This window comes from Pongo pygmaeus, chromosome 15, assembly GCF_028885625.2.
Source record: "Pongo pygmaeus isolate AG05252 chromosome 15, NHGRI_mPonPyg2-v2.0_pri, whole genome shotgun sequence".
NCBI classification, from domain to species: Eukaryota; Metazoa; Chordata; class Mammalia; order Primates; family Hominidae; genus Pongo; species Pongo pygmaeus.
The window spans coordinates 91,957,039-91,980,532 of record NC_072388.2 but is presented as its reverse complement, the minus strand read 5'-3'; the positions used below and the strand labels follow the sequence as shown (position 1 = coordinate 91,980,532).

The window sequence follows — 23,494 nt, the reverse complement described above, 5'->3', positions numbered from 1 at the left end:
CGATGGTGTGACATCACAGCACGCAGTCACCAGGCTGCGTGCCTCGCCCTGGGGACACCGAGGCTCAGTGGCTTGTTCACCTCCCGCAGCAGCTCAGAGACAGAGCCGCGCTTGATGCCTTGGTGCCCGCCATTCCCCAGATGGGGGTCCCCCGTTCCTTTCTCCATCCTGACCCTTGTAAAGCACCTGCTGTGGAGGTGAAGCCAGCTTTGCTAGCTGCTGAGGTGCAAAAACATTCAGGAAATGCTTTCTGCCTTCAGAGACTGTGCCTGGCAGGTGGGGACTCGGGGGTGTTTATTGTGGGGGTGAGGCAGGACCTTGGCCCCACGCACTGGCTGGGCACTTTCTGTGTGTGTCACCTCCGCTCGTCTGAGAGCATGTGCAGGCAGTCAGCAGCACAGGCCACAGCAAGGAAGCCGAGGCTCAGAGGAGTGTGCTGGCTCCTGTCATTCAGTGGGTGTTTACCCAGGGCTGCTGTCGCCCAGGGCTGCTGTATGTCCCAGCTGGTCCAGATGCTGATGCAGCGTGAGCTCCACTGCCATGCCCTGCCTGGGGAGAGCTCACCCCTGCCTGGAGGAGGCGGAGGACAGAGTAGGCGGTCGGGGGGCTCCTCTATGAGGTGGTGACACTGGAGCACAGGGGCAGGTCCCAGGAGAGGCACTGTGGAGCCCTGTGGCTACAGCAGGTGCAGCTGTGGGGCAGGAAGGGTGGAGGACAGAGTCAGGGGAGCCACATGTGGTGAGCTGAGGACGTTGGAGCTCACCCTGGGAGTCGGGGAGCAGCCACCATAAGATCTGTGCTTGTGAACTGAAGGGCAGACCCGTGGGACGATCATGTTTTTCTCCATTGAGTCTGGGTGCAGTGGGGAGGAAACCATGGGTTTAGCTGGAGCTGGGGTTTCATGGGGTTTTGCTGTGCAGGTATGAGGGAACCAGGGCTCAAGGGACATTCAGGATAATGCAGGGGACATTCAGGATAAGGAAGCGTGGGATCTAAACCATGGAGCATGTTTTGAGTGGCAGAATGAAAAGGGGACAACGTCAGTGGCTGGAGGGCCAGGGGGGCACAGGGAGGCCTTTTAGAAGAGAAGTTCTAGAAGGAGGGAGGAGACAGGAGAGGGTGGGAAGCTTTGCACCTGAGCAAGGCCAGTGCCTCCCAACACAAAATGTGTGGATGGTCTTGATCTGTGGGTGCAGACAAGGGATGGCCCTGTGAGCCATTGTGGGACACTGTGAGCCAGTGTGGACAGGGAGGGTTCTTCCAGAGAAGCCAAGAGAAGGGCCACCCAGATGGGGTGGGACTATGGCTGAGCCTGGCGGAGACTGGTGAGGGAGCCTGGTACTGAGGAGAGGCCCAGGGCTCTGGCAGGGCAGAGCTGGTTCCCCGGGAGATAGCTCAGTATGCCCACCTTACCATAGAGCACCCTTTTGGGGCCAAGCAGAGTGGCAGGCCTGTTCTCCTGCACCCCACAGGAGGCACCTTGGGCCATGGGTGTCCAGCAGCACATGGGTGGGAGAGGCCTGGGAGAGGGGCCAGCACACTGGCTCTGGGGTAATAACCACAACAGCCGCATGTGCTGATGACACCGTGAGCCAGGCCTGCCCCGATGCCTCACTTCGTCCTCAAGAGGCGACGTGCAAAGGGCCACTGGGATCTCTATGTTGCTGATAAGAATGTGAGGCTGGGGGTTGAGTGGATTGTCCAAAGTCACGAGGTGGAGCCGGATGGGGCTCAGACCGTCAGCCCCAGCCTTTCCACCTCTCAGCGCCAGCCGTGGGTTCGAATCTTGCCTCTGCCTTTACAGTCTGTGATGGCACAAGCCACCTAACATTTCAGTCTCAATGTTCACTGCAGTGGGAACCAGTTTCCCACCCTGTAGACAGAGGAGATGGCTTTTGCACAGTGCTGGTGTGGAGCTGGCACCGTGCCCTGTGGGTTCATACCTCAGTCTGCTCCCCGAGCTCCTGTTTATCCTCAGGCCTCCACGGAGGCAGCCGTCTCTGCACCACCACAGAAAGCGGCCTCCCTGCCTGGGCCCCTGGGCCTTGTCTGGGGATGACGGAGGAGGTTGCTGGGGAACGGCTCCCTGTTCCCTGGTGCTGACCTGATGGTGGAGCTCCTCCGCCGCATCTCTCCCTAGGCACCCAACAGCCATGCCCATGCCCGGGACACCTACCCTGCCCTCCAGCCCTAGCCCAGGGCTGACGGACACCCCGGGTCCTATGGCGGGGGACCTGGCACCATGTGGTATTCAAGGCACACACAGGACCAAGGGCGTCCTTCAGATCCCACTCTGCCTCTTAGGAGCCGCCCTGAACCTGTGTCCTCACCTGTAAAACGGGCTGCAGGGATGCAGTGAGCTGAGGACCGTGGCGCCCACAGCCCAGTGGCTGCCACTTCCCGAGTGCTGTGAATGCCATGGACGTCATCACTGCCCTCCCCGTGGTGGTGAATGGTCCCGCCTCCTCATCTGTAAAATGGGGACAGCATTATGAAGATCAGGCAAGAGGATGTTGCGGGATGCTCGCACAGTGCCAGCTCAGGAGGTGCTGCTTGCCAGCCAGAATAGCCATCTTTATTTCTACCATGGGCACCCCTGCATCCCCTCTCAGACTTGGGCTTCCTCAAACCACAGCAGTTGTTTGCTGAATAAATAAGAGCATGGGCAGATTCAGCAGTCTCATCTTCTAGGCCCCTGGGTACTGTAAGAGGTGGCACAGGGTGCCCCCGTCTGAACCTTCATTCCCACCCCGGTGGGGCTGATGGTTGGAAATGTTGTCCCAGAGGACAGCCCAGGGTTTTTGAAAACTCCCACCCCTCCAAGTCGGCTCAGGCAGGCGGGGCGCTTGCCCTGTGTGAGTCTCTTTTGGAGCAGTTTGCTGGGAGCCAGCAGAATCCTCCCTTGAGATCCGAAACCTGCTTGGTGGCTCCCGAGGGCTCTGCCGATGTTCGCAACTGTGTTAGGAAGCACTTGCCCCAGGCAGGTACCTCGGTTTCTGTTCTATTCCCCTCTGTTAAGGGGAGCATGTGATGCTGCGCCGTGGAGCTTATCTCAGGCCTGGGTGTTGCTAGTGATGCCCAGCGTTTCTGTCCCTTGGCTGTGATCCTCGGAGAATGGGACACAGGGGGCCTCCCTGCAGGTATTTTGTGGTGAGAAGGAAGCAGACTCAGTTGGGGCGGCAGCTGCTTTGTGAAGCAGACACCACTCACATCCCAGCCTCTCTCAGTAGTGCCACAGCAGCCTCCACCTGGGCGGTAGGCGTTCTCTTCTCAGTTTGCAGACAGGGAAGCTGAGGCTCAGGGTGGAAGCTGTCTCCAGGACTCAGCCTGAGGCCAGACTCAGTTGGGCCTCACAGAGAGGAGGGGTATTTATTACTGCAAGTGTGTGGAGCTGGCTTTGGTGCTGCTACCTCCAGCCACGCCAACATCCCCTGCACATGTACTGGCTGTTACCATGCAAGTGGGTGGGTGGGTGAGACAGTGGAGCTGTGCCTGAGAGGAACAGGGACAAGCAAATTTCATCCTCAGCTCAGGTTCTGCAGCTTCTCACACCCTGGCAACAGCTGAAGGTCGAAGAGCATGCACCTCGTTGGGCGTCCAAGCTTTTTGACTCCCCTCAGCCCCCCTTATCTGCTGAGCCTCACGTTTTCTCTGTAAATGGGACGCTGACAGCACGCCCTGCCTCATCCCGGGAGCCCATCAGTTCTGCCTCCTCTTCCTCCTCCTCCTCCTCCTCTCCTCCCTGCATGATGCGTACCCCTGGTTCACGCCCTTTGTGCTGTCTCTCTCTCCCACCCCCAGGCTACGAGGGTGTGAGCGAGTTCTTCACAGACCTCCTGAACCACATCGCCACTGTCCTGCAGGGCCAGAGCACAGCCACGGCAGCCACAGGGGACGTGGCCCCGCTGAGGCACAGCAAGCTTCTGGCCGAGCCGGCGGGTGGCCTGGCGGGCGAGCGGACATGCAGCGCCAGCCCCGGCTGCTGCGGCAGTATGATGGGCCAGGACGCGCCCTGGAAGGCTGAGGCCGACGCGGGTGGCACCGCCAAGCTGCCGCACCAGAGACTCGGCTGCAACGCCGGCGTGTCGCCCAGCTTCCAGCAGCACTGCGTGGCCTCCCTGGCCACCAAGGCCTCCTCCCAGTAGCCACGGAGCCGGGACCCAGAGGGGCGGCGCGGGGCGCAGAGCACACTCGCTGGGCCAGCAGCTCCCAACGGCGATGCTACTACTAAGAATCCCCAGTGATCTGATTCTTCTGTTTTTTAATTTTTAACCTGATTTTCTGATGTCATGATCTAAATGAGGGGTGGGGGGGGGATGGAAGAGAGTACCAGGTGGTCCAGCGTTGGGGAGCAGGGTCGTCCGCCTGCTCTCTACTGTGCAGACCTCCTCACTGAGTTTACACACGCTTGTGTTTGCAACACTAGGTCTGGATGGGAGGTGGGGGGTGTGCGTATGGCTGCCGTGCCAGTGTCTGTGCACATCCCTGTCTGTTGGTCTCCATGGCCGCTGTGGACCGGGACCCTGGGGGGAAGCCTGCCAATGTCAGGCTGTGGGTGGCTGATCAGGGCTGTGGGAGGCTGATCAGTGCGTGTGAGAGTGGCTTCCCTTCTCCCTGACTCCCCACTCCCTGACCTGCCCCTTCCTTGTTTTCCCTCCTACTGGTCTCCACCAAGGCTTTGTAAGCCCCCACCCTGCCTGGTGTGCAGCTAACCCCTCCCTCCCCACAGCCAGAGGAGGCCACAGACCCCTCAGGGGAGTTCCACGCTGGGGTCTGGGCTGTGCTCCCTCACTAAAGGGAAGGAAAGGAAGCTGGGCGTCCTCCAGGTCCCCCAACACACGTCCCACTTAGCCCTGCACAGCGGTCTCCTTCCCCCAAGCCAGCACTGCCGCTCCCTGGAGCCTGGGAAGGAGGCTGTCTGGCTGGAGCCCTGAGCTGATGGTGCCTGTGCTGAGGATTTGTGCTGTGATTTGGGCAAATCATTCCAGGTCTTTGGGCCTCCACCCCCTCGTTTCTAGTGGACATTTGAGACCAGAGAGCACCATAGGGCTGGTTTTGTGCCCTAACCCCTGGGATGCAGCCCGCCTTTCCGTAAAGTCACCTAAGTAAGGACAGGCGCGGGAGCCTCGGCATGACACCATGGAGATTGGGGCCCTCTTCCCAGTGGGTTCACTCCTTTTCACACCTGCTGGGTCCCTCCTCACCCAGCAGGCCCGGTCCACCTCTCATTGCAAGCCCCAAGCACTGAGCCAGCAGGTGCCAGGGAGCCACCCGCCCCCCGTCGATTCTGCACACCTCAGACTCACCCCATCACCTTGGCAGCAAAGCACTGGCTCTGCCGTCTGACCCCTGATCCAGGCAGCCCCCTCCGCAGAGAAAAGTGTTGGGGAGAAGCCTCCGCAGTCCCTGGAAGATGTGGAGCGCTGGGTGAGAGGCATCAGCCCCCACAAGTATGTTTTTGTGTCTTAAGATACCAGTTTACTTTGAAAAAGTGAAAAAGGCTTCTGGGCTGTCCTATGCCCAGTGAGACGGAGGACACTAGAGAAAGTGCTGAGTGTCCTGAGAGAGGCCCCCGAGCCGGTGCATGGAGGTCCTTCGGCCTGGCTCAGCTGGGCTGTGGGGTGCCCCCTTTGAGGAGGGAGGCACAGGGCTTGGGTGAGGGGTAGAAGACATCAGAACTGCCCGGCTTTTTTGGAAACTGAGGACCCAACAACTAACCACGTTTACACGACTTGAGTGTTGAACCCCGATTAATGTCTGTACGTCACCTTTCCTAGTTCTGACCTGAGCCCCGGGGAAGCAGGAAAGCGTGGCCGGCCTCTTGCACTGCTTTGTCTCCAAAATAAACTACTGAAATCAAACCGCATTTCACACGTGTTTACACATGTTGCTCAAGTTTGTTATGTCATACTCCCAGTCCTTAAAAGACGTTTAATAAAATGGCTTTACCTTTTAAAAATAAAATTTCAATCCCAGTCTGCCTCAGGTACGGGTGGGGGTGTGCAGCGTGACTCCTGGCTGTGTTCCTGTACCGTTTGTGGCCTCCGGGGTCTTGCGCGTCCAGGGCCCAGATACCGGGTAACTGCCGTGTGGTGTCGTGGCGGCGTCCATAGGCCTCCATGGCGGGGCGGGGGTGGGGCTGTGGGTGTGCAGGGCAGCTGCATTTTCCAAGAGTGGAAATGGGGGATGGAGATTTGCTTCGTAAAGGCCTGGGAGCTACATGGGAGGTAGGGAGCGGCCAGCCGCACCCAGGGCTGGGGGGCCAGTGGACTCTGCCCAGTGAAGCCAGGGGAGTGTTGGCAAGGAGGGGCCCGGACAGCGACGCGGGACCCGCACCTGGGAGCGGCGGAGATGGAGCCCAGTTAGCTAAACGTTGCCTAGGTGCACGCTGACCGTCTTTGATCCCCGGACAGTGTCCATAGAGTTGTCTCTCCTTCGGTCGCATTGTCCCTGGCCTTGGAGTTTCTGCCTCAGGGAAAGACCCACTAAAACCATCTGGGCCCTGGCGGCCTCCTCTTCTCCAGAGCATGGCGGCGCTGCCTCCTGAGCAGAGTCACTGAGAGTGTCTGGGTCCAAGGGACCCACTTAGCAAAAGTGGTTGTGTGGTGCTGTGCAGGCACGGCGCCTGGAGTTGGCCCCGCCAGCATCGGGGTGGCTTGGGTCTCTGGTTCCTAAGCTGCTTCTGAGTGGGTCAGCATGTTGGCTCTGCAGCCCTGCAGCGCCTGTCTTGATGGTGGTCCATGGATGTGCTGAAGGGCTCCAAGGAGCAAGGGGCCAGACCACACTTTGGCTGAGTCCTTGGGTAGTTTCAGAGGGTCACCTGCACAGTCTGCATTGAGCACCCTGGGGCTGAGGCCTTGGGTCAAGTTCTGCCTAACAGTGCTTTGATTATATGGTGATGTGATTCTGCAAACATAACCCCCCAACTGAGTGCCAGCTGCTGGGTGTCCCCACCCCAAGAGCCAAGGGGAGGCCACCCTGGAACTGGTGCTTTGCCCTTGGTGTCATGGAGGTGTCTGGGTCCACACGTGGTGGGTGGGCTGGGCCTGCAGTCACCCAGCATGGCCGGCGGGATTGGACCCAGCTGCAACCTGGCAGGTTCCATGGGGCTTCCTGTGCCTGGGCCTGCCTATGTCTCATGCCTGTCAATAAAGGAGAAAGCAACCTGGGAAAAACATTCCTCTCTGTACCCAGGAGACTGCCAAGTGTGCTTTATAGAAGGCTGGAAGACCAACCCAAGTAGGAAGCTGTCACATGTTTGAGCCAACTGAGCAAAGCAGCTGTTGCCTGCCAGACAGCCACCCCAAGACCAAGGGAGCCAGCCTGTCGTTTGTCCTTCTAGCCTGGAAGACCTGTTCTTGGCTCTTGGGCACTCACATTGGCCACTGGCCACAACCACTGAATGGCTTCACTGATGTCCCTGGGGTCTGTATCTGCCCTCTCCTATTCCCTAGAAACTCTGGCCGGGCATGGCGGCTCATGCCTGTCATCCCAGCACTTAGGGAGGCCGAGGCAGGTGGATCACAAGGTCAAGAGATCGACACCATCCTGGCCAACATGGTGAAACCCCATCTCTACTAAAAATACAAAAATTAGCTGGACATGGTGGTGGGCGCCTGTAGTCCCAGCTACTTGGGAGGCTGAGGCAGGAGAATTGCTTGAACTCAGGAGGCGTAGGTTGCAGTGAGCCGAGATCGCGTCACTGCACTCCAGCCTGGCAACAGAGCAAGACTCCTCAAAAAAAAACACACACACACAAAACTGATCATTCACCCAGTGGGATCCCCGGCAGCTCCTTCTCCTTCCTGAGCTGTGGCTCATGGGCCATTGGATTCAGAGACCTTGAGCTGGGGTGCTGGCTGCCCTAAAGGAGCACGACCCCTCCAGTCTGGTGACCGGGAGGCAGAGAAGTGCAGCCATCCTTGACAAAGGCCCAGCCTCTGCTGCCTCAGGCCAGCCTGGCCACACCCCGATGCCATAATCATCTGCCCCCCCCAGGCATAAGCCTGACTCAGGTGACACAGGTGAGGCTTCTCCCATGGGTCCTCCTCTTGTGAGAAAGGGTCTGTGCTGTGTCCCTTCTCTCTGCACAGCCATTGTCAGTGTGGTTTGGAGTGAGTGAGCCTCCCACACTGCTCAGGGGAGAGCTGGTGAGCATGACCCCGTGGCCTCCTGCTGGTTGGGGTCTTCTTCCTTCTGATTCTCACCAGCAGGAGCACCCAGACCCCCCCTTTTCAGAAATGATTGCATTTTCCCTTCAAGAGTCATCCGTGACCTGGCGGTGTGGAGGGACTGTCCCCTCCCACAGCCTGGCTGACCCCCTTCCTACAGGGCTGTGTGGAATCACCTCTTGGAAGCTCACTCTGAAAAGCCACTCACAGGGATTTCACCAGGATGTTGCTGTTCGTGCCGACACCTGGGCTTTGTGACAAATGCTGTTTGCTTCAAGCTGTTCACAAGCAACTTCACCAGAATCCCAAGCTGGTTCGTACTTAATTTGTGTACATACGTATGCATAATATACATGACCATGTATGAGATACAGACACCATGGCTTCTGTCCATTGGCTCATTCACCTGGTCGCATGTTCACTCCATGAGGTTATGACACTGCGGGTGGCTTTGGGATGGGTGGTTTCAGGGACAAGTTGTCCCTGTGATTTCTGTATTTGCTAACTAGTCTTGTTTTGATTTCTAACGGTCTAGTGGAGTACAGTTAATGTTGTGTTTATTTCTGTAACTGTAGGGGTAGAGTGTAAACCTAACTTTTGGAAACGTGAAGAAATAAACAATAGCTCCAGCCGTTCGGAGGGTGTCCTTCTGTGCTTTGCAGGGAGCAGGGGGTGCGCATCAGCCGCCATGAGCAGCCCGTCCTCATCAGAGAAACCTAGACTTGCCGAGACCCCTCAAACGACTCAACACCATCGCAGTGGTTTTCTGGACCATGCTGTGTGGGCTCCCGATCCTCACCGTAATCTGGTAAGGAGATAGTAAGTATTGTCTCCATTTTATAGATGAGGAAACTGAGGCCCTGAGAGGGCCAGGAGCGCCTGCCCAAAGACTCCTGCTCGTTAATAGCTGGGCTGGGGAGTTCAACTCCAGTCTTAGGTCCAAATCTGAGTTCCCACCATGGAACCTTGCCTGCTCAGACTCACCAGGCAGAGCCTCAGGGACTTGGTTCCCAAATCCCAACTGGCCTCTGGACTTGGCTCTGCCTGCGACCCTGGAGGGTGGCAGCGATGCCTCTGAGCCTCACCCACCCACAATGCCCATGCCTTTCCCGTTCCTACCTGGAAGACACCATGTGGGCAGCCTGCGAAGGCTGAGGCCCCTCCCTGCACCCTCTCCACCACTGCCTGGGATCATCACCCTCCCCGGCTTGCTCGTGTTTGAATTGCAAAGGCCAAGGACGTTAGCCCCAGAACTGCCACCTGGACAGGTGAAGTGACTGGCTAAGGCTAACCAGCCAGTCCAGCAGAACCTGGCTCAACCCCAACCTCCTCCTCCTCCTGGCCTGCAAGGGGCGCCCTCCAGCGTGGGCATGTGCTCCTCCTGCTGAGCGTACTTTTGTCCCGGTGGGTTGCTTTGGCTGTTGAAGGGTGCAGCTGCCCTGCTGGGCAGTGAGCTTCTTAAAGCCAGGGCTTGTCTCAGCCATGCTCAGGCCTACCAGGCCCATAGCAGCCATGCACAAATATTTGACGAGTGACTGAATGATGGGCCCTGATATTCAGCCAGTACACACGGGTCCTGACTGTGTAGTCCTCACAGTCCCCATGCTTCAGGGTTCTGAGCATCATCCCTGCCTGTGACTTGGGTGAGTCATTTCACTTTCTCTGCCTCAGTTTCCTCATTCACAAAACTGGGACTAAGAGCAGCCCGTGCTCTAGTGAAGCGTTACATACACGAGATCTTCAGATGCCCCACATTCCTATGCCTTCTTCCTAGGCCAGAAGTCATAGCAGGGCCTAATAAGTGGTTATGCCAAGGGGGCCCTGCAGCTCAGAGGCTCAAGTCTGATGCCTGTGTCCTGCGACAGGCACTAGACTGGGGCTGTCAGGGCCTCCACCCAGCACCACAGGTGACTGGACAGCCGGACCATCAGGCAGGGGCGACCTGGGCTCAGGAAGCAGAGCGCGTGTCCCCACCTGGCGCTGCTTCTGCATGGCCCAGCTCAGGTGTGGCTGGGGACGGGGAGACGAAGGAACCTGGAGGCCCTCAGCGAGTGTGCTTTAATCCCTACACACACTCTTTGAGGCAGGTCAGCATTCCCGTTTCACAGATGAGGACACTGAGGCTCAGAGCTAACAAATTCACTTGCTCAAGAATCCACAGTCAGGAAGTGGCCCAGAAAGGAGGTCCCCAGGAGGACTGAACCTCCCTTTGTCCCTTCGCCCAAATCCAGTGCATCCCACTCCACTCTAAGTTGAGAGGGGAAAAAATTCAGAGGAAAGAGCCCAGAACAGATTTATTTTTCTTTAGATAAATCTCATACAGAATATGTTACAGTCAGGAGTTCTCAGCTTTCACCAAAAGGTCAGGAGTTATTGCAGTTGTGCCCAGTGGGTAGGATGGAGGAAGGGAAACTTCTAGAAAGCTGCCTGTGTTCAGAGAAGGAATCGTCAATGTTTAAAGTTGTGGGGCTGCCCTGCAGAGGACGTTCCAGGGCAGGTAGGAGTCAGGAGTAAGAGACAAGGCGCGCGGGGGGCGACAGGGTGGCCTGGGCTTGGGCAGGCTGGAGGCTGCCTCCCTACCGGAAGCAGCATCCGGGCTGTCTGGCCAGGACCTGCCAAGGGGACAGCAGAGCCAGGACCACAGGGTGCCCTGGGGCCAGCCCTGCCAGGCGGTGTCTCAGCCCCGCCGCAGCGCCTGCAGCTGGTGGGCTACTTTCTCCAGCTCCGCCTCGATGGCCGACAGGCTCTCCAGCTCCTGGTCCTAGGAGAGACATTGGGGGTCACTCTGGCCAGCCTGGCCAGTGGCATGGAAGGCACGGTAAGCCAGAAAGGCGCTGGGTTAGCTGTGTGGCCTCGGACAGGTGACTTTGCCTCTCTGAGACTCAGGGGCCTCATCCCTCATGGAGACAGTGATAATGAGCCTACTGTACTGCTCTCGGGATCATTATGCACAAGAAGGTGGCTGATGCCGGGGGCCCTGTCCCCACACTGCTCTTGGTGGCCTCTTATCCAGGCCCCACTTCCTCTCAAATGGTTCCGGACAGGTGGGAGTCTGTTCTTTCAGGGCACGTGGAAAACAAAGCTTACAGTGCCCTGAAGAGCCCCCTTCCCTCGGCCTAGCCCATGGTTGCCAGGACCCAGGGTGAGGCCAGCCTGGGGCTTCCGGGTCTGTCTTCTGCAGCCTTTCCACCTGAGGGGAATGTGGGGCCTGAGGCAGGGCTACATGCTGGGGGAGCTGCCCCACATCGGCCTGCCTAGGGCTGGGCTTTGATCCCTGGTCCTGATTGTGAGAGGATCCCAAGCTCTGGCTGCCCAAGTTTAGGAAAGCAGGGAGCCCTCCTCTGAGCCCTGTTCTATGCCCCAGTCTCCAGAAGCTTCCAGGCCTCAGAACTTGGACACCCACAAGAGCATACCCTCAAGACTCAGAGCAGGAGCGCAGGGAAGGCTGCCTCCTTTGACCTGGGAGGGGTCATTTTCCCGGGGTCACTGCCAGATTTGAGGCTGCCGAGGGCATCCTGGCTCAGGGACCCCGACATTGCAGGCTGTGGAAATAGACTCTACAGCCCCTTAGTCTTGGAGGAGGCCCTGGGGCAGGTGTTCTGCGAGGCTGGGGTTTCTAAGAAGACCCTTGGGCTGTGTTGAGGAGGCCCCCACCCCATCCTCTCCATATGCCTCAGGGGTTTCTCTGCCCTGCGGTGCAGAGCTCCCTCTGCTTGTGGAGAAAGGAAGCTGGTGGCACCTCTGGGTCCCCATTCTCTCCAGCTTTGTCCTCAGCCCCTCGCCCTGGGCTCCCAGGCACATGGGCAGATGCCCTCTCCCGCTACAGCTGCCAACATGGAGCCTTCTTTCTCTCAGACTGCCAGGCCCAGAGAGGGGGTCAGGGGCCCAATGAAGGGGCCACACCCTCTTCTAGGTGGGCAGAGAAGAGCCTTGGGGTCAGGGCTGCGGACAGGTGTCATCCTTCCCACAGAGCCTGAGTTCCCACCTAGACACTAGGCTTGAACCAGGTATCCCAGCCGCCTACCTGCCAGGGACCCCAACTCCCACCCTGCTCCTGTGGGCTGTGTCCCCATGCCCCATTCATCTTCCCCAGGGGCCCTGGTTTTCAAAGCCCTTGTGTGTTCCAATCATGGTAATGACGTGGGCAGAGGAGACTCCTTACCCCTACTTCATAAATGGGGGAACTGAAGAGGCTCAGAGGAGGGGAGTGACCCGCCCAAGTCCACGCAGCCAGGAGGAGGCAGAGCCCAGGTCTTCTGGCTCACATCCGTGTGGCTCCCACCCGCTCCCCACAGGCAAGAGGTCCCCTGGCCCTGCTCCTGCCCTGCCCCGTTACCCTCATGGGCCAGATGCAGGGCCTGAGCCTGGGAGGAGGCTGTGCCTGGGCTGCCTGGGGGCCAGGAGGGGACATGGTCAGACCCACCGCATGGTTTTTCCAGGGCATGACCTGCAAGGCTCCCTACTGCCTTCGGGACAACGTCCCCACTCAGTGCCTCTCCCACTGCCACAGGCTGACCTGAGCTCCTCCCGTCTCCCAGCCAGCTTTGCTGGGTGCCCCCTGTGAGCTAGGGCGTTCTCCCGCCCTGAGAGCCCCCGGTTTGAGCATCTCTCCATCCCCAGACTCCGGCGGAGGGCCCTGTCCCCTCAGTGGGGCAGGGGCAGTGTGTCTGGGTGCGGCTGCCCCTGCTGGGCCCACTCTCCGCGGCCCGGCACAGAGCTGGCTCCTGCCCCATACCAACCTCTGGTCTGCGGTTGGCGCTGCCCTCCTCCTCTTTCTTCTCCTCTGGGTAGCCTCGGACCTGGAGGGGCAGGCCCGCCTCAAGGCTGTCCTCCCGGGAGGATGGCCTCCAGCCTCGTCGCAGCTGCGGCCCAGGGCCCCTGAAGCCGTAGGCCCGGGCCCGGAAGGGGAGCTTCATGGAACTGTCGGGGTTCTCCTCCTCCTCCTCCTGCCCCTCCAGCCGCTTCTCAGCAGTCAGCTCCTTGGCCAGCTGGTCCATCTTGCTCCAGCGTTTGGAGTCCTCCCACTCCTTGGAGAGCCGCTCCTCCTCCTGCTCCTGCTCCAGCTCCCCGCTCTTCCCACCCCGGAAGAGGCCTTGTGGGGCCACCGCCATCTCTTCCTCCTCCTCTTTCTGCTGGGAGTGCTCCTGCTCTCCCTTCCCTTCGGGGGCCTGAGCCTCCTCAGCCCCAGGCTTCCCAGCTCCATCCACAGCCAGAGCCTCCAACCGACCTGGAGCAGGTGGTGGGCAAGAGCAGGAGAATGGGTGGGGGACCACCATTTTCCCAGCCTCTGCCACTCCCCGGGGGCCTCTGCTGCGGCCACAGACCTCGGCTCTCAGGGCCCAGCCCAGCCTCTCCACAGTGATGACACTTAGCAGGAAAAACCTTCTTGATGCCCGGCTTTGCAAGACCCTCTCAGCTCAGAGCGGTGGGTTAGCTGGAGCCTGCCTCTTCCCTCATCCTCACCCCAGAAGCCCAGCAGCTGGAGAGTGAGGAAAGACCCTGACAGGCCCGCAGCAGGAGCCAGGGCCTCTCCTAAACCCTAGTTGAAGCTGACACTGTTCCCAGATCAGCCTGTGCCCTCCTGCCATGGTCTCTGTTCCCAAAGCCAGCCCACCCACCACCCACCCCTAGCTTCCAGGGTTGGTGGGGGCAGGCTATGTGGAATAATGGGAACTGCATGGTTTTGGAGTCAGATAAATCTGGAGTAGAACCTCAGCTTTTACTACAAATTAGCTGTGTGACCTTGGGCAAATTACTTAACCTCTCTGAGCCTCATTTGTCCATCTGGGAAATGGAGCTAATACCTACTTTTCAGGGTTGTTATGAAGGTGGAATGAGGTTATGGAGAAGGCTCTCCTCCCACCCGTCCCCCTCTCCCAGATGCATTGGTTGAGGTCTCTGCCATCATACGTACTCTCGCCTTTCCGGATCTCCTTGTAGCCAAGGCTCGGGTGGGGCTTCAGCGCTACAGTGGGGCCTTCTTCCTCGGGGACAGCCTCCTCTCCAGCCTCGGCCTCCTCCTCCTCCTCCTCCTCCTCTTCTCTCTTTGCCTGCCACCCTGGCTCTGCACTCAGGCCCTTCTCTCTGTCCACCAGACCCTGAGAGAGGCCCTCACTGTCCCCCTCGGCCTGTGGGCCTGGGTATTTCTGGCTGGGGAGGCTGGCTGGAGGGTGGGTGTTGGTGGCCTCCTCCTCCTCTTCCTCCCCGGGGGCCTGATTGTTCCCCTCAGTCTTGGACTCCTGCCTGGGCTCCGGGAGGGCCTGGGGCCTGGCTCCGTCTGTGGCTTCACCACTTTTCTCTGCCTCCTTGGAATCCTCTCTTTTCTCCATAGCATCCTTGGAGGATGGCTCTTCCACCGCCTCTGCAGACACAGCACAGCCAAGTCAGGCCCTGAGGACCGGGCCACGTGTGGGGCCTCCCCATAGGCTAATTTCAGATCTCACTCATTATGTTTCTTGGCTTCCAGCGAGCCTAGCCCAAGACAACGATTAGGGTTACCCCTCTGTCCATGTCCAGGCTTGATCTGAGCACAGCTGGATTTGTTTCTTTTTAATCCTGACTTTTAAAACAGGTTATTATTCAAAGAACAAAAAACAAAAAACCAGACCTTAAGAATTAATCCAGGAGATAAAGCCTGAACTGAAAATTAATGTCAGCTGTGTGATCTTGGGCAAGTTGCTTAACCTCTCTGTGTAAGAGGCACCATGACTGCAACTTCATTCTCCCCTCCATGTGGGGCTTCTCTGTCTTCAGCATCCTGTGAAAGGGCTCAATTCTGTAATATTTTAGGGTTTCATTAAAAGGTATTTTATTGTGGCTGCCTTAAAGACAGCCTTTGAACAAGTAAAAATTCCTCCCGTCATTAGAATGATCACCACTGAACAAAGTGCTCCCAAGTACATTCCACCATCCGAGCTTCACCAGGATTCTGGTGAGAGGTGCTCCCATGCCTATTTCACAGAAACCCAAAATGATCTGCAGAAAGGTAAGATGACCTGTCCATCTCACGCAGTTTGCGGGCCGCAGAGCTGAGCCTGGAACCCAAGCCTCCAAATGCCAAGTTCGGGATCTCTTTGCACTGACACGTGGCTGCCTGCCTCATTAAAGCTTCAACCAAAGTGAGGGCACCTGGGCTTCACTTGAGGGCTTTTCTCTCAGCCCCAGACGGGAGACACTGGGATCCAGCTCCTGGACACCGGCCTTACCGGCCCATCTTCTACATGAAGAGCAGAAGCGTCACGGGGCCAGTTTGTGGCTCTCCCCAGGAAGGGAGGGTGGCTCAGAGTGTCACACTGACCTAAGGCATGACCTCTTAGACTCCAAGAAGCTCTTTGGTTTCAAGAAAGATGATCTGGGTTCATTTCACGTTTCACACCTACTCTGTCTGTGGTCCTCCTGCATCCTGGCTATTCTGAGGCCCCAGCATCCCAGGAGGACAGGCACTGGGGGCGGGGGCTCTGCTACAGTGGCCACTGGGTAGACCCAGAGTTGAAGCTGTCCACCTGCCATGCCAGAGACCTCCTGCCCTAGAGTGTCAGCCCCTCTTCTGAGCAGACGGGACCGAGCAAGGGCTTTGGTGTGAGGCAGGACCAGATCGAAACCCCTGGTCATGCCACTCACCTTGGGCAAGGGACCTAGTCTCTCTGGGCAGCAGTTTCCCCATTTGTAGAGAGAGGGAAATAAGGGATTATGGGTGGGGCTCCCGACTCATTGGAACCCTGGGTCCATCTAGCCACTGTTCCCATTGCTACCCTCCCTTCCCCACCTCCGGCCAGACTGGCTGGGACAGACCTTTCAGCTCAGTCTGGCTGCTCTGGTTCTCAAGAACCTCCGAGAGTTCATCTTCAAAACCGCTGTGTTTCTTCTGCTGATGTGCCCTCTCCTTGGCACCTGGTATGAGAAAAGGAGGGAAAAGTCCCATTGGGTCCAGCCCTGGCATATTTGTCTATAAGAGTGAAGACCTCCATTTCCCCATCTGTAAGCTGGGCACATCATGTTCAGGGCCTGCCCAATGAGATACTGATGGGATGTGAGCTTGGGGAGCGGTGAAGGGTTGGCATCCCTCACCTCTCTCAGCTGGGCCCTCAGGCAGCTACACTGCCTCGCCAGATTCAGCTTCTCCCCCGGAGGCCAAAGCAAGCGTGCTGTGGCCTCACACAGCAAGAAAGCCTCAAATGGAGCAAGGATCCCAGGGGCAGGAGTTGGGGGTGGGGAACCCCTCAGGACCTGGCTGGGCAGGAGTTGGGGGAGGGGAACGCCTCAGGACCTGGCTGGGCAGGAGTTGGGGGTGGGGAACCCCTCAGGACCCGGCTGGTAGCTCCAGGAACCCTGCAGCAGGTGGTAATGGTGACAGCTCTTGATTCAGGCAAGCTCTGCTACCCTTGGACACTGAGTCCAGGCCCGGGGAGAAGGCCAAGCCCTGTGCCTATATCTGAGCCCAGGGTTGGCGCCTGCAGCCATGACCCAGAGACCCCTCTCCCTCCACCGCTGCTGCCTCCTCTGACTGTCCCCACACCTGTGCCTTATTCCTGATGTTGGCCCCTCAGCTAGCCCAGCCCATTTCTTCCCCAACAATGGGCTTTCCGGGGCAGCTGTGGGCCAGGGAGCATGCCCAGCCCTGGCCTCAGGCAACATGGGTTCCAGTCCCCTTCTGGCTATTTCCTAGCTCCTTGGGCAACTTGGGCTCTCCAAGAGTTGGGTGCTTGTCTAGAAAACAGGGTTGCTGTGTGGTAAATGCTAAGACAGAGGCACATAGAAGATGTTATGGGAGCCCAAGAGGGAGTGGACGTATAGATGGATGGACAGAAATACATCCAGGAATCTGTTAATGGAACACAGTCACATATACGTATATTGGATACTGCTTATACGGGATACACACGTGCATGTGAATACAGATGTTTGAGGACACATTCTCCTATAATAGTCTCTGTTGACAGTCTATTTAATTATTTAAATGTAATCAGTTAGTCATTCAATATTTAATTTTAAAGTTATCATATTGTAATAAAATATTTAATGCTTAGTTAAAAAAAAAAAAAACACTAGTCCAAGGTCACTGATGATGACATAACTATCCAGGTAATAATAGTCCCAGCTGTGCCCAGCACTCCCTGCCCCCTCCAACAACAGTAGGAGGTGGGTGCTTGCTGCCCAAGCTGGCTCATGAGTGGGAGGAAGAACAGTGTGTTAGCTTGGAAAGGGCCATAGGAATCCTACTGATGTGGCTGTGTTTACATGCCTCCTCCCCAAAGCCCTCTCTGTTCTCACACATGGCCTGGTCTGCCCCAAAGGCCTCAGAGTGGGGCCCATCCTGGAGCCAGAGCAGCCTTCATACCCCCACCCTACCCCAGACACAAGCCCAGCCCTGAAAAACACTCTCGCTTCGTTGGGAAGCAGATGCTGGATTCATGCTATAATGCCCTGTTCTCATGGAGAGACACAACACCACCAGTGGTCCCGCCCTGGTGGAAACAGCCACTTCCCACAGGGAGTCAGCCGGGGCAGGTGCAGGGCCAAACTCAGGTTTCCTGATTTGCAAGTCTAGGGCCATGCTTTGCATCAAGCCTGGAAGGAGCTGGGGGGCTGGGCATAGAGGCTAACTGTGAGATGATGGCAGCTTAACCCTCCACTCCAGTAACCTGTCCAGGCTTGGTTTGAATATCATCAGTGACGAGTGGCTCGCTACTTCATAAAGTTATTTCCTAAAATGACTGAACTGCAGAGGCCGTGGGTTTTAGGGAAGCTGCACCTGGCGTGTCTCTATTCACTATGTGACCTTGGACAAGTCACTCAACCTCTCTGGGCCTTGATTTCTTTAACAATATCAGTAACAGATTGAGCCGGGTGTCACAGCGGATCCTGCTTTTCCGCTTTTTAATTAAAAGGAAATGACAGTCCCAGAGAGGAACTTGCTGAACCTTCCACCAGATTTTCTGACTCTCAGTTACTGGAATTTACCCAGAGTCATGTGCAGTGGCTGGAAAATACCTTGAAGAGCGAGGTCTTGGAGCTCCTTCAGTAAATTCTGATGTCTCAGAATGGAAAGGATCCGTTCATCTGCAATGAAGAAGAGTCATCATGGGTGGTTTCCAGAGAACAGCCGAGAAAGAGATTACCATCAATATTTTCAGCTGAGCACAAGGAATTTACTCTGGAAACTCAAAACCAGGGTGGTGGCAGCAAGATTGGGTCTTCAGATAACACGTTTGAAATTACCTCCTTTCCAAGGTGTGTGTCAGTTTCCTACTACATCAGAGAAGTCAGCCACTACCCCAGCACCCAGACCTCAGCCAAAGGGTGGCAACCCCTGAGGATGAGTGGGGTCTCTTTAAATACAACAGGTTCCCATCTCCATGCCTGCACTCACACTGTCTACCACACCTGGACAACCCTGTCTTCATTTTTCCACCCATTGGTTTCCAATGTTTCTTTTAAAGCCCAACTGAAATGCTGCTGGCTCTATCCAGCAGTTTGTAAAAACTTGACTGGTTGCCTGGAAAATTTCATCCTTCTCCTGTCCACCCATAACATTCCTTTATTCATCACACATCTAGAGGATGTCTGCAGAGGCCAGAGGCTGTTCTAGGCACTGGGATACAGCACACAAAATCTTTGTCCATAGGGAGCTCACAGTCTGGGGGCTTGCTGTTCCAGCCCTAGTTTTATTTTGCCCAGAGTTCTAGTTAACTGTGTTCATATGCATCCCCTCTGCCAGTCTGTAAGTACCTGGGCTACAACCCCTTCAACTGTCTATACACCTTGGACCCTAGTGCAGTACCTGGACATGACGGGCACTCAGTCAGTGACTGTTGAGTTAAATCATTAATTCCACCAAAAGCCACACACCCATGTCCTAGCCTCCCAGCCCAGCAGGCAGCAGCCCTCACCCCTAGCCTCCAGCTCATACCTCCTCGGAGTGTCTCAAAACATTCCTGGCTGACAGGCATGGGGCTGGGCTTGGAAAGTGTGTCGGAGATGACCTCAACGATGCATTTCATCACCTGGGAACACAGTGCAGGGGCAGGTTGGAGCTGGTTTGAGCATGGGGCTCATTCCCTGGAGGCTCTAGGGTGAATTTCTAGTGAGGACAGAGGGTATTTCCTTTTGTCTTTGGGAGTCCATGATCCCTGGCTCAGGGACACAGCTCTGCTTTCTTGGCCAGACAGTGATAGCAATGATAATAGAAAACCCTTACACAGTGCGTACCATGTGTCAACCACTCCAACCACATGGCTAGCAGGTTCCCCTCCAAGGTGGATCATGGTGAGAATGGGGTGTAGGGAATGGTACCTGGTACCTTCTCATCCCCAAGTGCTATTTCTCTAAACATGAGAAAACTGCTTCTGGGCACTAAAATGATGTCTTACAAAAGTGCTCTGATTGTGAAGATGCCCAAAGGTCAGCTTCTCCAGGAAGTCCTTCTGGACTGCCCAGAGGAGACAAAGATGTTCCCTGGCTCTACCCTGTTTGGAAATAGGTTGTAGGTTACTGTCTCCCAACACCCATGGTGTTGTCGCATGCAAGGAGTCACAGCTTCATATTCTCACTCCATGTTCACCATGGGATGGATGAATCCCTGGGCAGCATGTGAGCACACAGTGACTACACCTGGGAGCATATCCCAGGTCAACCACAGCCACGCCTCTGAAAGTCTTATCCTGTGCTCGCAAAGGTGCTGTAGATAATTAGGCATCTGATAAATGAGTGATCTTTGATGATGGTGCCCACTGTAATGTGGTATCCTAGCTATGTGATCTTGGAGAAGTGACTTAACCTCTCTGAGCCTCAGTGTCCTCATTTGTAAAATGGGAGTAAGAATACCTTCCCAACTGCTCTCCCAGGGTAATAAGGTACAGATGGAAAAACACTCTCTCAAGCATGGAGTGTCAGCACGCCCAGGGAGGGGTTCACAACTCCAGCCCTGCTTCCACAGCCTAGAGCTGAGTAGAGAGCAGGAGGTGTCAGACAGGCATCAGGCAACACCGGCAGGGAGTGAGGGAGTGGGAGGCTGTGTCTACGGGATGCCAAGGCAACCGGTCCAAGGATCCAAGATGGCAAACTGGCAAGTGCTCTATAATGCATGTAGTCACAACAACCTCATATAGAATCTTCAGGTCTTAACCAGCTGCTCTGGTGCCCCTGACCACAGGCTGCTGGGTATAATATGGTGACCACGGTGTCTCCCATAAGGGATCTAGCAAGGAGAGCCCAGCAGCCTGTACCATGTATCTCCCTGCAACCCCGGACCTTGCATGGGAATATCAGATAACCACCTGTTTGTGAGGGCATTTTCTGGGAGGCAGGAATTGGGTAGAGGGTCTGGAGAGGGAGGGGGAGATCAAGAAGGCAGCTCTAGGAATAACAGTGCCCATTTACTGAGGACCTATTATGTGCTAGGCAATTCACATCCATGATTCCTACTCTTTACACCTCCCCTCAAGGAAAAGGAGAAAAAGGCAGAGCTCAGAGAAATTAAGGAATTTTCCCAAGGTCACACAGCTAGAATGAGTGGTAGAGGTTTAAATTCTGTCCTATCTGCAACTAAAACATGGGAAATATAATTGAGCAAACTGAGGTTGGAATCTCTTGGACAGTTTGGATTTTAACTGTGGTGTCTAGTGGAAGAAAATAGTTTCTGGGAAGATGGGGAGTAGAAATTTCTCTGACCCTCAAGTCAGAGATTTGGATGAGCACTAGAGCCTGGAAAAAACAGCCCCAGCTCAGCCATGAATGAATTCCAAGTACACACCCAGTGTGGCGTGTCTCTTGCTGCCAGAGAAACCCCTACCAGTGTCTCCTAAGGCCCTTTCCTGGGTGACCTCCACGACTAGCCCCTATTGGTGGGACCGTGGGTGCAGGAGCCATGATCAAGATGTTTTCCTTTGGGACAGCCAGGGCTGGAGAGCCTGCTGGGTGTGGGTTGTTGCTGGCAGAGCCTTTCAGGAAGAAAGAAAGAGCAAAGGGGGGAGGCCAGAGCCAGGCAGGCAAAGGCCATTTTTACAGGTCTGTAGACAACCACAACTACAGAGAAGCCACCCCCACCAGCCCCTGGGGGGCCTACTGGATTCAGAGTGTTCAAGACAGCCTGAGGCCAGGCACCTCGGCCCAGCAGGTAAGATGCAGGCCTCTTCCGCTGCACGTGCAGCTCAGAGGAAGCTGGGGAAGTCCCCACAGCAGGACAGCCGGGAAAGCAAGCAATCTTTGATATCTTCTTTTGCAAGCTGTCCCCAGGCTCAGCAGCCGCAGTGCTGGCTCTTGGCTTTATGCCGAACTTACTCTTGCAGCTGCCCAAGAACTGGCTGTGAAGTGTCCACTGGAGCCTCCTACCCCTCATCCCCAGCACCCCTTCTTACCTCGGTATCCCCTTTATTCATAGGGCTGTTCACAGGGAGCGCAGTGACTGGGAAGAAGAAGAGAGTGCTGGGGTCACTCCTCTGCTCCAAGTGGAGGCCAGTCCTCCCTGACCGGGCTCACTGGGGCCCGTTCACCCAATGCCACCCCTCAAAACTGCCCCCACCAAAGAGAGGCTAGGGCTGATTTTGTTTCCCTTCCCCGGTTGCTGCCCACAGCGGGGTGGTCCCCAGAGTCTGCACTGAGAGGTCCTCCCCCTCCCCCTTGGGAAACTCTTGCTCTGGAGCGGGTGTGCTTTGGAGCGGGGAGCGCCATCAAAACAAGGCCAAGGGCTGCACAGTGGGACAGGGGTGGAAGACAGATGAAGGGGAGAGACAGACCCCAGAGGCGAGGGGGAAGAGATGGAGGAGGGGGATTGTGAAGGATGATATGGAGAAGTAGAAGTCAAGGGCAGAAAGGTGGGGAGAGTGAGATGAAAGGGGAAGAGGGGTGGAGGGGTGCGAGCAGCCAAGCTCCCACCTCCCCGCAGTGACCTTGGCCGCGCAACCGGCACTGGCCCTGATGCAACCGAGGCGCCAAGCCCAGACAAGGGGTGGGCACAAGGGAGACTTGCCCCGCGGGGTTGGGAGTCAGGCCCAAGTGTCTTGTGGGTCCCAGGCGGAGGCCACACTGCAGGGTCAGGCGGGAGGCGGAGGCGCTGTCCGCGGTGCTGAAAACTCGCCGCGCCCGAAGGGAGGTGTAGAGGGGTGCGGGGCGCCGCGCGGTGCCCGGACCTCAAGGTGGGCAGGGGCGCCCGGAACCCTCTCCCGCGAGCTCCCCGCGCTCGCTCACCTTGCCCGGCGCAGAGCAGAAGCGCCAGGACAGCGGCGGAGCGCATGGCGGACCCGGGCGCCGAGCAGCTGGCGGTGTGGGGCCGGGCACCTAGGCACCCGGAGAGGGGCGGCTGGACCGGCGGCCGGGGTCCGGCTGCGGTGGCACCGGCGCGGGGCTGGGGGCGCAGTGACTCGGCGTGCGTCCGTCTGTCGGTCGATCCTCCCGCAAGCTCCCCTGCACGGGGCTCGAGCACTGCAGTGGAAGGAACGGCGGCAGCAGCAGCGCCCTCGCGCCCCGCTTATATACCCCGACCCCGGAAATGACGTCAGCGGTGCCGCCCCCTCCCCCTTTCCCCACTCCCCAGGGGTCCAGCCCCCGCTCGCCCCCACCTCTAACCTCACCCCTCGCTACCTCTGGCCTCCGCCCCTCGGAGCTGGTGGGTCTTGGCCGCGAAGCGGGTATCTGGTTTCCAAGAGGTGGCATGGGAGGCGGGGGGCTGTGGCTGATCCTCCACCCCTCGACGATTCCACCGATTTGCCGTGTGTCCCTGGGCAAGTCACTCCGATCTCCGGACCTTGCCTTCTTCCATGTGTACTGAGGTCCCTGGCAGCCCTAACATCCCGTGCTATTTTCCCGAAGTGCCCCCTGCCTGGGGTGTGCTCTCCCGGTCTCACAGGTTGGAGGCATGCCCATCACTTATGGCTCTCTCCAGTATCTAGGAGGCTCTAGAGGGGCCTCCGATCCCCTGTCTGAGTGAGACTTCTCTCTGGCAAGCTAGTTTTGTGCCTTCACACTTTGTTGTTGAACGTGTATTTATTTGAATAATGTTTAGTCATCATTACTTTCACAGTGCTGAGCGCCACACAATCTGGCACGGAGGAAACGCACTTGACAGGTAACTGTTGAATGTATCCATTGAAGGTTCAAGCCATGGGTGAGTGAATCTTGGGCGCTGCATGCACACGGGAACCAGGGGCTCACTTTCACCAGGAAGCTTAAGCCACGGTTGGACACCTCTTGTTAGGTAGAGGGAGGAGTGGGGGCCAGTTCTTATTACATCCGCCAAAATAGGAGTCCTTGCAACACCTACCAATTAGCCCTAGTGCAACCCCTTAGCATCACCTTCTTGCCACTGGCAGCCCATCTGAATTTGAGAA

The 23,494-nt window shown here is 57.0% G+C and overlaps 2 protein-coding genes across 4 annotated transcripts in view; one reads left to right on the top strand and one right to left on the bottom strand.

The window, feature by feature from the left end:
- The window catches only part of ITPK1 (inositol-tetrakisphosphate 1-kinase), a 179,510-nt gene extending 173,546 nt beyond the window's left edge, over positions 1-5,964 (top strand). For both annotated transcript variants that reach the window (XM_054447431.2, XM_054447433.2), the window contains one exon: positions 3,802-5,964. In XM_054447431.2, coding sequence (XP_054303406.1) covers positions 3,802-4,145 — 344 coding nt within the window. In that variant the 3' untranslated portion in view covers positions 4,146-5,964. The remainder of the gene's footprint in view (positions 1-3,801) is intronic.
- Positions 5,965-10,445: 4,481 nt separating this feature from the next.
- CHGA (chromogranin A) lies at positions 10,446-22,987 on the bottom strand. 2 transcript variants are annotated; one of them, XM_054449472.2, is made up of 9 exons: positions 22,749-22,987; positions 22,356-22,589; positions 21,527-21,573; positions 19,081-19,174; positions 18,162-18,230; positions 15,963-16,061; positions 14,086-14,532; positions 12,911-13,398; positions 10,446-10,932 (listed from the first exon to the last, which is right to left on the bottom strand). In XM_054449472.2, the coding sequence occupies exons 2-9, from the start codon at positions 22,399-22,401 to the stop codon at positions 10,849-10,851; spliced, it is 1,374 nt and encodes a 457-aa protein (XP_054305447.1). In that variant the 5' UTR covers positions 22,402-22,589; positions 22,749-22,987; the 3' UTR covers positions 10,446-10,848. The 2 variants fall into 2 exon arrangements, with proteins under 2 accessions (XP_054305447.1, XP_063508099.1); XM_063652029.1 differs by lacking the exon at positions 22,749-22,987 and having other exon boundaries at positions 22,356-22,638.
- Positions 22,988-23,494: the final 507 nt, after the last annotated feature.